This window comes from Manduca sexta, chromosome 10 (assembly GCF_014839805.1).
Source record: "Manduca sexta isolate Smith_Timp_Sample1 chromosome 10, JHU_Msex_v1.0, whole genome shotgun sequence".
Classification (NCBI taxonomy): Eukaryota; Metazoa; Arthropoda; class Insecta; order Lepidoptera; family Sphingidae; genus Manduca; species Manduca sexta.
This window is the reverse complement of record NC_051124.1, coordinates 3,991,811-4,004,964: the sequence shown is the minus strand read 5'-3', so window position 1 is coordinate 4,004,964 and position 13,154 is coordinate 3,991,811. Positions and strand designations below refer to the sequence as shown.

The following is a 13,154-nucleotide window of genomic DNA, read 5'->3' as shown; positions in this document are numbered from 1 at the left end:
CAAACTCATGCTAGATTTCACTAACACATATCAGTTTTGCTTCTAAGAACACAACAGTTATGTAATTAGGCGGTGAGATATATTTTAAATATGACAATTTATTGATAGCATTTTTTTTATATCCAGCTATAAACGCAGCACAATGCGTACGTTCAGATAAATTAATTCTACGCATAAGACTAGTAAATACTCGATGTATCTGGGGATTGTAAAATTTTTCCTTTCTTAAGACGTGGAGTTCTATAAGGAAAAAGGTACTTTGAGAACATGCCAATTGTCGTGCGGTTTTAAATGGTTGTTAAATCAGGTGTACCGTGTACCTATTTACTCAGAGCGTAAAAATGCTAGGTACTTATGTAGTTGTATATCATTGTGTAAATAGGAGGAAAAAAGGAAAGTTGAATACACCTTAAAGTTTGTACACCAATGTTTAACATCTTGCTTCTAGCTTTAATCCCCTTAAATAAAAATACCATGCCTCCAATATAGACGGGTAATTACTTATAAGTACTACAGGTATTTTGCCACCGTTACAGGTACATAATAAGTTTTAAAGGTAAGTTTGACTTATTTAAATCATATCTTTGATCTGTATGCAAGTAAGACGTTATACAATGGCGTAAATAAAACTTAAACAATGCATATGCAGCTGCGTGATGGAAAGCAAGGACATGACGCAATGCCAACGTCTTTCTTATTGCAATTTATTGAACAATACATTGTGAAGGTAATATAGTACCACTTTTTTATATTATAAAGTGCTATGTGTTTATTATTTTATAATGCGTCTAATGTCTTGGAGTATTTAATTGTTATCACTTACTATTAGACGACTGATAAGAAGATTGTTTGTATTCTTCTAAAAAAATCTAAAAAAATGAATTAAGTAGTCTTATAAATTAAATATTATTAAATGAAATAAAAAAAACTCTTATGTTTATTTCATTTAATCGGTGAGTCGCACAATTTAGTGTTGGGTAGTTCGGCAATGACCTGCCAAAATCGAAACCAGCACGCTTCTCGAACAGCTCTAAGATTCATTATAATATTTTTTTTTTTTTATTTATTTATAGAGCTTGATATAATTTATTTATTGCTTATCTTTTAAATCAGGATTCCCCTCAAAACCATCGCCGAATCGCCCCCGTAAGCTCTCCAAACTACAGGAAATCCGGTGAATCCCAGACAGATGTGAACCCTAGCACTTATGTTTAAGTACGATGAGAGTTGGATATTTGTCAATTACTACAACAGCGTGGTCACTTCCACGTACCTAAGAAAATGTATTAATAAATATGGTAATGTGATGACTAGATCTTTTTCTTTGCAAAATTATTGCTGAACCATAGCTATTATATCAGCATTTACAAGGGTGTTAAAGTAATTTATACACTTTTATGAAGTCTTGAGTCAATAAAACATAGAGTGACTAGACACTTTTCATTACGTACTGTAATATAGTGACCTAGTTGTATTTATAACGGTGTTTGTAACAGATTAATTTTCAAACTACCTGCGCAACGCTATTAAATACAATTATAGGTATATACAATATTATACAACCTATATAGGCACCTCTGTTGCTTTTTCATTTTATAATTAATATAATAATAATGCCAGTACAAGAAATCAGTTACATAATTTTACAACATGTCAAGTTCTTTTTGTATCCAGCCTGTAGTTATATTTCTTAACTTATTCCAGTATATACCACTAGAATATTTATTTGTGTAAATAAAATTGTATAAGTCATAAAATAACGCAAAATAAAACGATCAATGTTCAACAATATCGAGTTTATTTCGGTAATAAAACAAATCACTAGGGAATCACTTACATAAAATATAGAAAATTAACATACGAACAAACTTGTATACACTGGTTATGTTATAAAATTTGCCACACGAGTGATTATAATAGAACTTGCGACAGTTAAGTTATTTTCATTATTTCAAAACGTTTAAGTAACTTGAACGAAAGTAGTGTTAAATTGACTACAAATTGCTTTTTATTGAATATATTTAGCGTGTAAAAATTGTATAGAGGTCCTGAAATTGTATGTCCTTGTAAACTGTCGATATGGTATAAGAAGTTTTAATTCACTTTGCAAGTTCTATTAACAGGAAGGCAGAAATACAATCGAATCCTATATTTAAAAAAAAAAAAAAAAACTATCCCTTTGTACACAGACATTCAAAAATAAATGGCAGCTTTTACTGTTTATTGTATCAAAATATAGTTAAACCTTAGGGAGACTCACCTAAAAACTCAAGCGCACTTTAACAGATTGTTGACTCAAAACGTATATTTCTAATTTTATAATTGAATTTCAACAATTATAAAATTAGAAATATACGCTTCAACACTGAATATGGCATAATAAAGGACCCTTTAATTAATAGTTATAACCCACCACAAGGTTAGGTAGGATAAGTTAATTTACATTGAACGAACGAAACAATCGATAAACCCCGTTTATTATGTATCGGAAGGTCCTTTTTCGTATGACACGGACGTGAAGGGTCAAACATCTTTCACGACACAATGCAACCTTATCTACACCTGCTATATGCCTCTGGTATACAAAAGAGCCCTTATATTAATACTAATTAGATCGAATATAACATGAAGCCTACACGTTTTTATTAAACAACACAATAAAAGTTATACCCCATACTAAAATTGTGATTAGTCTGAAGTTAGCCACTTCACTTAGTGAACACAATTAGATATTGGCGGAAAAACCATATTATGTATTTGCACTCATTGGGCTGTAGTTAGGTAAAGAATTTAATTACCTACTCCATTCAAATTTGCTTATTACTACCTAGCACTATTAACTGGATGTTGGAACAATAAGAAAAATGACAAGAAAGTTACGCGATTATAATTTACGATATTTGTCAGAGTCGCAATTTAAGATATTGGCTATCCTGCTCACTTTAGGTTTTATGACATTATCAATCATAATAAACCCATTATGACAAGCAGAGCTAGGGAATAACCAATAAGGTTTTAAAGGTACCTTTCGCGTCTGTCGCTCTCCGTCTTAAAGACAGATAGTCTGAAGTTAATCACGAGCGGCATTGCAGCTATTGACAGAAGTCACCGAGAGCGGGTGAAGTGACTAACTTCAGACCTCAACTGACTAACAATATTAGTAGTTGTTAAACACTATTTCTACATAGCCAAATCCTTACTACCATAAGCTACCTGCTACACATAGGCACATATCTACCAAAACGGACACCATCCTACATAACACTGGCATAGATTCTCGTTACTCGTCGCTTGCTGTATAAGTAAATCAACTTGCTTCTGTACGGAGACAATTTCGTCTATGTGAGGAAAGTCGCGGCCTGTCAACTTGTCTCTCACTCTGTTTACGATAGCTAGAGCTCGTTTATTGAGATTAGTTTCTGCGGGTTGGTTCAAATCGTTTTGTATGACGCGGCTTCGGCTTGGTTGCGGTGACGTGGCGGGGTCTGATGTAGAGGATATCTCAACGTCGGCTCGGGACCGCCTCGTGGCGTCGATTAGTCGCCAGTTGAGCAGCGGATCGTATACGAAGGCTTCTAGTACCGCCATCACACTGTCTTTGTGTCTGTGCAGCACCTCCATTACTGACTCGCATGTGCGACGGTATGTGCCTTCGATGCCCGTGACCTGCGAATTAAGTCTAATTTTGTAGTTTTGTTTATAAAAAAACATAAGTCATATAGAGAAGGACAACACCTTGGTGTTGGTTGGTTAATGGTACCAAATACGTTATGTCTTAAAAAAAAAATTAAAAGACTTTTTTGTGACTTAAGGATCTTAAACAAGACATCAACATGACATTTAACCAAACTGCCAGTTTTAAATGAGGTGTACAAGTCTTGCTTACCTCCATAGCGTTGATGAGCATCCTAGTCAACCTGAACGGTATTTTCTCCGGAAACTTGTCCCTGGTGACGGCCACTTCGAAGCAATCGCCAAAGTCGATATGTAGGAACTTGCCGGTGACTCTATCCAGCATGATATTCGAGGGGTGTCGGTCTCCGAGCCCGAGGATGTACCCCACCATGCTCATGACAGCCAGCGAGCGGGTGTAGTTCGTGCGACGCTCAAACCAGACTTCTGATGAGGGACTCTTAAGCCACAGCAGTTTGGCCAAGTCGTCGCCTGCTGTATGTTCTAAGGCGTGTTCGAATACTTCCACCTGAAAAAATATTATTAAATAGGTTACGTCCGGCTCGAAGGACCACAAAATAAATCAATAAAAATTGGAGTGCAACTCGGAATGACATTTTACTGAGACAATTACATCCAAAACCCTACATACCTTTTGCATCAACATAAGTTTATCCAAATCAGACGCCATTCTCTGCATAATCCTGTGTTCTATATTCAAAAGGCACTTCCTCTTATCCCTATAATCTCTTATTAACGAGTGCAGCGTATCACAGTGCGGGACCCATCCAATAAGCCCGGAGTTGGTCGACAGCGGTATCACGGCGTATCGCTGAATGGCAAGATCTCTTCGGAAAGTGTCTGGGTCAGCCTGTAACAGTGTGTTGACGAGACCGAAGAGTTGCATCACTCTCTCGTCTTGTCTGAGATCCTCGTGACCTTTGAGGAGGAACATGTAGTCTTTGCCGTTAGACCCACGGATGCACAAGCGTCGTGGCCTCTGTTTAGATGTTATTACCTGTGGGCAAAGATGGTGTTGTAAGTTACAATTTTATTTTCACGCCCTAAGTAAGTCGACAACCTATCTAAATTAGATTATAGTAAAGTCTGAATCCTATGGGTCTGCTTACCTGAAGACTGCTCTGTATGTGCGCGATGCGTATGAGATCCTGGTCGGGCACGTACGAGCCGGGCACGGCGAGCTCGAGGTCGCGGCAATTCAGCAGCCGCGGCGACACGTACTGCAGCTCCAGCGACGTCAGCTGCGGCAGCTGACGGCTGATGCGCCGGAACACGTGGTAATACAGGTCCCACGCCTGGTTTAGGTCACGCACTTGACCCGACTCCTGTAAAAAGTAATAATGTAATTAAAATAATTGATGTAGCTCAAGTAGAAAAAAAATACAAAAAGTGGTTATTTCTGAAATTTAGAAAAAGAAACATTCCAACAAATTAAGATTTACTGACAGACCATTCAACAATTGGAAACAAGATTTGATTTTTATATGAAGTATTAATAAGTAAACTAATTACCTTATAACGGTTGCACCATTCTTGTGCTTCGTTAAGATCTCTCCCGTACGCTTGCGTGAAAGACACCTCCTTCAAAGTCTGTGGTCCACGCTCTAGCATCGCGTGCAGCGGCTCTAAGGTCTTGAACATTGCATTGACATCGTTTTCGCTGAAATACAGCCTAGAAGCCTCTTCTAGAGCCTCGTGCCATTGCTCGTGCCACAGAATCGCTACTCGGATCAGCTCTTCCGATATCATCGCTGCCTGGTTCACCAAGTTACTTGAATGAGTGCACATGGACTTTAAGATTTGGTTCGCGGCGTTTTTCCTTGCTACAAAAGATGATTTTGATGCTACCGTTAGAGGGTACACAAGAGCTTGAGGATGCGACTTTCCTATATCGATAAGAAGAGAATGAATCAACTTCCCGACCAAGGCTCGTGGAGTGTCAATTCTAGCTATCAGTTGGGGAATCACTTGGAGCCATACGTTGATTTCAATCGTCCTAATGCCTTCGACCAGTGCCTCGTGCACTGCTGGGTAGTGGCCGTAATCAAACCAGAGCGTCAATAATCGCAAAGTGTCTTGCAAAGAACTGCCGTGAGACAGATTTATCGATTTGAAGAATCCCTCTACAGCAGGTACCGTGTGCTGCTGAATTGTTTCAGAGCTGAGTCTCTTCTCCCCAGACTGGCCGCGACCATAATTTGTGTCTTGATGTTTGTAAAAGAGAACAGTTTCGAAGTTCATGTATGCCCAAGCATGCCAAGCTTTGTACCAGTCTGAAGAAAGATCAGTCGCCGATGCATAGTTTCGCAAAATTGTCGGTATGGAGTGTTCGTTGATTCCAAGAAGAGATTCGCACCAAGAGCCCAGTTTCAAATGGCATCGAGCAAGAAGTCGGCAGTGTTCTGCATCTCCGGATTCGGTGTTGTCAACATATCGCTGCAGTTGGTCGTAAGCGAGTTGTTTGTCACCCGCCACCCACAAGTGTTTGGCGTACGCAAGAGTCAATCTGGGTTCGTGTGTGGGCAACGGTTTATCGCGATTTTTACTTGGGTCACTCCCCAGCAACATAACCAAGGTCTTATGAGCTTGTCGGGGAGCTCCACTCTTTCTGCAGAGTGATGCGAACTTGAGCCAAGTGGCCATGTCTTCTTGGGGAGTGAGTACCAAACTGCGTACTTGAAGAATTCTGCGCCAATCTTCTACGAGTCTCTGTCCTCCTTGCAACCTCGTCCACCAAGCTTGCCTTATTGACTCCCTTCTCTCAATCTCTAATTTATATGTGATCACTTCTTCCAGCTCTGCAAGTAGCTGAGCATTTACTAGAGCTCCGTAGGCTCTTTGGTAACTCTCACCAGCTACTGCGGTAAGTTCAGAGTCTAGTAGCGACCTGGCTTGATCTATGAACAGTTTGGACATATCAAACTCTCCGTTATGGATGTTAAGGACCGCTCTATAGAATGCGCCGTCTTGTGTGTTTTCTGGAAGGAAGCTGACGTATTTCGCCATCGAGTCCCACTCGTTTAAGCCCCACGCGGCAGCCGCGGCCAATCTCGCCGCCTTATATTTTTCTTCGGTGCTCATTTTGATCCAACTTTGGGAGACGGTATTGTATAACTTCACCCACTCTCCGAGTGCTTCATAGCAGCGTAACTCTCCAAGATAGGCGTCCATATCGTCCGGGTCTTCTGATAACTTCTCGCCGTAGAGATTTAATGCCTTTTCCCAATTATGTAGTTTCTCATACCACCGTATTTGTACTTTAAGGTTGGCATCACCAGCTTCACGCTGCGCCATCACCCTTTCGAGGAGTCCTTCGGCTGCTTCTTTCTGTTGCAGTTTATTATTTATATGTATCAATGCCTCCACCACTTGTGACGTTGCGCCGTTGCGGAATTCTTCTTCCTGTAAGAAACAATTAAAACATGTTTATAATTCTAATGTATATGAGATAATGATGTGATGCCATACTACTAATGGCGGCTATACTAATAGCTACATAACTGACCTTGCGTGATTTGAATATTATATGGCCTGCATTGACACATAAATAACATACCTTATAATGCAACGCCTTAGCATAAGCTCTGCAATGCATAGCTCTTTCTCCGAGCAAGTGAGTGGATATCGGTATGGTCCCACCCTCACAATGCTCCATGAATTCCGCGAGGTTCAGCACCGTGTGGGCAAGTTCTGGAGCATCAGGCGCTGTCAAGGCTTGTTCCAACGCGTTAGACAGTTCAGTTCGTGAGGTGATGTCGAGCTCCGTCCAGCAGGAGACGAAGGCGGCGTTGAACAAGTCCCGGAGAAGTTGGGAATAGTTGTGAGCGAGGTCTAGACAGGCTCTGAAAGTAAATATGTGTAATATAATTCATACAGTTGGCTGAAGGAATACTATCGCCGAAACAGTAAAGCCAATTTCATTATTAATTTCAATATTGTTGAAGTGCAGGTATTTGTTTTCTTTTCTGGTCTAATGGCAGCGTTTATAGACCTCGGACTAAAAAGTTCTGGATGCGAATGTCACATTGAACAATGTGTGGATTTTTTTACAAATCGCATAGGATAAATTCCTAAGGCGATGTCGATGTCAATTGTCAAGAAAATGGACGGTAGCTAAGCCAAACCCTTTCGTAAACATATTTGAAAAAGTGTTGCAGGAAGAGATATTCAGATACTACTTGGGCAAATGCAAGAAAATATGGAAAATATGAATAGAAAATATGAATAAATATAATAGACAAACCTCAGCGCTGGACTGTGCGACTCAGTCAGCAGACCGATGCTGAACCGGCGGAGCCACTCCAGCCAATCGTCCTTCGACACGCGGCTGCTCACCGTCCACGCGAGCTTCAGGTTGTGAGCATTCACACACAACTTGCGGATGGATTGGGAAGTATCGCAAACAACTATGCGAGCCTGGAAAAAACAATCATTATGTTATCACTTTTGAATACAGCATAAATGGGTTGCGTTGACTGGGATGGTGCTTACCAGCATTATTTTAAAAAACGGACATAAATTAACAAGATTCAATTTATGCACTAAATTATATTATCATAAGGTGGAATGAAAGCAATGTCCCGTATTTGACTTTGGTTTGCGGTACACAAGTGTATTAGCGAAGTTATGGGTGGAAGTGGCCATCTTACCATAAACTCATCGTCATTTGGTTCAAAAATAAAAAAATATTAAACTAAAAACTCAAGTAATCACCTCCTGATTATTGTTCCTCGGCTTACGTCTGGTGCTCTGCAAGAACTCATCCATGGCTAGCGTTTGACTAGACTGCAGCCTGGAGAGCAACAGCTCGTAGTTCTGATGCTGGATCCTATGCTTCACCACCACTTTCTGCACTAAAGGTATAAAGTCCGAGTACTTTCGACCAAGTTGCACTATCAAGGCGCAAAGCGTATCCATCGCCGTCTGTCGCAAGGGGGCGCACGTGTCCAAACTACGCACTAATGGATGGATGATCCTCGACACCAATTCGCTGTAATTCAACGAATCTGACAGACAATCGACCGTCTCCATCGCCACTTTAGCCACGTTGATGGGACAGTCTGAAGCGTCAAACAATTTCACTATAGACGGTATAACCAAATGCATGTAGTCGTCGAGATTGTCCTCAAACTTTTGCAAAGCGTATAGAAGTTTTTCAGTCACCATTCTGTCTTTGCTGGTGTCATGAGCCAACACGCGAAGTATTTGCGGCATCAGTTGCGGCAGATACACTTTAAACTCTGACCCCAGAGCCACAGCTATATACTCTACCAGTAATATCAAAGTAGGTTGTAGTGAACTGTTGGGCGTCCAAAACTCTTTTATCAGATCGAATATTTTGTCTAAATAGTTGCGAATGTGTTGCTTGACAATTGCAATCAGTCTTGCTAGTTGAGTAAATAGGAACTCTCGGAAATTGTTGTTATCGGTCGCTCGCGCTACGTAAAGTAGACTGGGAGTAACACGCGAAATATATGGCACACATTTAATTCCAAGAGATTGGAATATAAAGGTCACAGCTTGCACGACGTTTGTGTGATGCTGCTGTAACGTTGGGTCCCGTAAGATCCTCATCAATGTCGATATAACAATCGCAGGATAGTACTCGTCTAATACAGGTGAAGACATGTTTACTAGCATCTCGCTTGTTGTCATGTCAAAATTGTTACCTTCTGCCTTACTATCCGTTACAGGAACTAAAGTCGAATCAGGTTTAAGGCCTCGCGTCATCTTGTGTTTGTAAGGATCCAGAGCGCCTAACAACCCTAGAACTCTTATAGTCTCTCGCCGGTCTTTGGGTTGTTGTTCCGTTTTAAGGAAATTCAAAAGAACGTCCATGAGGTTCGGGTATTCTGTGTACGGAGTGACGACATACCCTGTAGCACTTATGAGCTGTCCAAATGCCCATAATGCGACACTTCTTTTCTCCGTCGCGCTGGCATCTGACAAAAGGTCTAGAAGAATCGATAATAATTCAGGCAAACACTTCTTTAAGCCTGTGTTATCGCCATGAACATCTGCCAAATCTCCGACAGCTTTTAAAACACTGATCACTACTCCTGGGTTTGAATCAGATTCTTTTAACTTAGGCACAAGGACATTCAGAATGGTTTCCATGTATGGTTTTACCAATTTCGGCGCGTGTAGTATCAGATTATCTAACATCCTGGCCGCTTGTTCTTTATTCCTGCTCATACCAGAATGTTCCAATTCCGTGAGATATTGTATCAATGTTTTTCTAAGACCTGGCATGACGTACGCAGGATTAACAGTGCTCAAGCGACCGACAGTGCAAATTGCCAGCTCACGAATCGCTAAGTGCTCGTCATTCATAGCCATAAATAGAAAACTGAGATTTTCTATTTGCGCTAAATGCGTATCGAATATGTTATACAAAGATTCCAGTACCCAGTAACGGACTTCGTATTCTGGGTCGGTTACTGCGACGATAAGTAGCTTTCCTATAACTTCAGCGGTCAGTATTGTAAGCGTTCGTGAAGGAGTCTTCATAGTCCTGACCTTCGCGTCAGCAAGCAATTTGGCTGATGTTTTTACTGCTTCCAACCTCACTTCTTGTTGTTCACTTTGTAGGAAATGGTCAGCGCAGCGTCTTACGAATGCGAGCAGACTATGCTGCCCTTCAAACTGAAACGTGCCAAGGGTGCGTAAAGCCAACACAATGCTAGGTGTGTCTTGGAGTTCAATAACAAGGTTCATATTACCCATCTGCTGTTCCAAGCTGCTTGGCACGCCTGGGTGTAGAAATGGCTTATTCCGCAGCACTAACGATAGCATTTTAAGAAGACCTTCTGATATTTCAGTTTTTAGAACTGGTAGGCTTTGACTCAGCTCTCGAAGGCATATAGTTAAGGATGGACTTAGGCCAGTAGCAAACATGGCATCCAAAAGTTCCTTTATGTCATTAACTACTAGGTCTTTCACTGAACTAGCTAGTAACGTAATGCAAGCGAAAATAGAAGGATCTACCCAAGCTCTCTTTTTAGTTTGTGAATCTCTTACTGGCAAAGCTTGTTTTATAACTTCCATTATTCTAGGTATGTAATTTTTAATATCGTGTTCGATAGCTGCCGCCATGAGACCGATAGTAGTAAACGCCATGTTCCTGTCCCTCTCCCGGCTGCGCAGTGATGAGATCAGGTAATGCATTGTATGGCTAAGATACTTCTTGAGGAAATATTCTTTATTAAATGCGGCCAACCTGGGTATAATTATTAATAGAATTTGTGGTACTCCTTGAGTTTTTAGCAGTCGCTGTGCCATAATATCTGAAATTAAAAGATAAATTGTCAGCTTAAATAATTTAAAATGAATAGAAAACAATATATATTTCAAATACCTTGACAAATCTTTTCAAACTTCTCGGTAAGTAATTTCCGGCATACCGCTGACTCATAAATAGGAACTGGGTACTGAACATTTTCAGTCTTGAATCCATCACATAAGTAGCCTCTCTTCACTGATGGACTGTGAAGTTTCGTACTTATGAAGATAATATCATCTGACAATGTTATATCTTTCTGTGTATCCAAGCTATGCATTGAATATGTGTATTTTTTCTCCCAAATAGCATTTGAGCATCTTAACAATTCATTAAGGATCAATAAGCCTCCGTGGACTCTATCCTCTTTGGTTATGCCTTTCTCTTTTAGTGGTATATCTTCAAACGACAGCATAGCTTCTTCATAGCATTGCATGTACCACTGGGGTTTTGCTGTTGACTGTTTTGCAGTTTCTCTTTGAGCCGTGACTACAAGTCCAGCTCTCAACGCTTTGGCTGCGGCCTCGCGGATTTGCTGTTTAGGATCTTTAAGGGCGACAAGAATATGATCAAAAAAGCCAGATACTTGTTGATAGAAATATGTGGGCATAGCTATGGCTAGCTCTTTTAGTAAAAGAACAGCAGAGTGGCGTCGCCCTTCATTGCGTTCTTCAGACAACCATTCAAAAGCTCTTTTGACTTCGAATTCAACATATTCCGCACGTTTGATGCCAGAGACTGTGGCCAATCGGCCGACGGTCTTTGCTGCAAGTTCCATAACCCCAACATCAGATGAAGGCAGTAAGTTGCGGAGGTAGTTTGCGAATCTGGTTATTCTAGTTCTTGTAGTGTCACAGTCACCACCAATTAGACAGACTGTAACAAATGTTGTCAATAAGACCAAATAACTTAATAATTTTTATTCTAAGCAGGTTTCAAAGTACATTAAGAAAAGTTAATGCATTCCAGTTTATTTTCTATAGACAATATGTAGTTTGAAAATACATGATAATGTCATTATTAATAGTTGGCCAATACAATAGTAAATAAAATTATGTCCTACTCTTATCACAAAATACTATGTGGAAATATTAACAATGAATATATTATTAAATATTCAATCATTTTATTGGTATGCACATTGCTAATTCAATTAGTCCAATCCAATGTGGTTACTATGATTATATTGTTAGCAATAATACTTTTATAAAGACTAATAGTTTGTTTTAGGAATTAAGGATCAATGAATCTTGTCAGTAACTGATTATAATATCAGCCCTGTATTATATACTTGCCCACTGCTGAGCACGGGCCTCCTCTACTACTGAGAGTGATTAGGCCTTAGTCCACCACGCTGGCCTAGTGCGGATTGGTAGACTTCACACACCTTCGAAATTCCTATAGAGAACTTCTCAGGTATGCATGTTTCCTCACGATGTTTTCCTTCACCGTTGAAGCAAGCGATAATTCACAAAGAATACACACATAATTTTTTTAGAAAAATCAGTGTGTGCCTTTGGGATTTGAACCTGCGGACATTCGTCTCAGCAGACCGTTCCACAACCAACTAGGCTATCGCCGCTTCAGTAACTGATTGTAAATAAATAATATACGGCTGCGTAATGTTTTTCTTTACATTTTTACATGTAGACAGTAAAATATTCGAAAGCGTAGTAGGTGCTGAATGTCTTTATTTTACCTGCTAATAAATGTGATTTACAATTAAATTATGTATTATAAAATATATACATTTTTAGTTTGTTGTACAAAGATATGGCGATAATTAGCGGTTGGGGAAACGTACCGATAGCCAGCACTCCGCCCTTTTTCTCGTGGACATCGTTACTGGATACCATCTCAAATATCTGGTGATTGAACTCATCCAGGAACTGGGTGAGTTCCTCCTGTGGTACTTCACGTAGCTCAGTTTTCGCATAATGGTAGAGTTCGCGTGCTGTCTTTATCTGAACATCCACATTCCGCGACTTCAGCCCCGCTACGAACTGAGCTACTTGATTTGACATTATTATATTATTACTTCATACCGTACAATAGTGCAAGATGCGTAATTTCTCACGCGTTTTTCCAAAATAAACATAAACAAAAATACTGCACACTTCAGCAAATAAAAGACAAACCAATAGACAAAATTCATAAAATAGAGCAGAGCTAACTTTTTAAT

The 13,154-nt window shown here is 39.9% G+C and overlaps 1 protein-coding gene and 1 long non-coding RNA gene across 2 annotated transcripts; one reads left to right on the top strand and one right to left on the bottom strand.

The window, feature by feature from the left end:
• The first annotated feature begins 40 nt into the window (after window positions 1-40).
• Window positions 41-2,171, top strand: LOC115444380. The gene is made up of 2 exons (XR_003938725.2): window positions 41-727; window positions 1,114-2,171. It is a non-coding gene; the product is annotated as an uncharacterized LOC115444380 (long non-coding RNA).
• Window positions 1,780-12,996, bottom strand: LOC115444377 (serine/threonine-protein kinase mTOR). The gene is made up of 10 exons (XM_030170138.2): window positions 12,777-12,996; window positions 11,051-11,848; window positions 8,407-10,979; window positions 7,937-8,109; window positions 7,250-7,535; window positions 5,206-7,095; window positions 4,803-5,018; window positions 4,325-4,690; window positions 3,887-4,201; window positions 1,780-3,666 (listed from the first exon to the last, which is right to left on the bottom strand). Exons 1-10 carry the CDS (start codon window positions 12,994-12,996, stop codon window positions 3,235-3,237), a joined length of 7,269 nt encoding a protein of 2,422 aa, XP_030025998.1. The 3' UTR covers window positions 1,780-3,234.
• Between the last annotated feature and the right edge of the window lie 158 nt (window positions 12,997-13,154).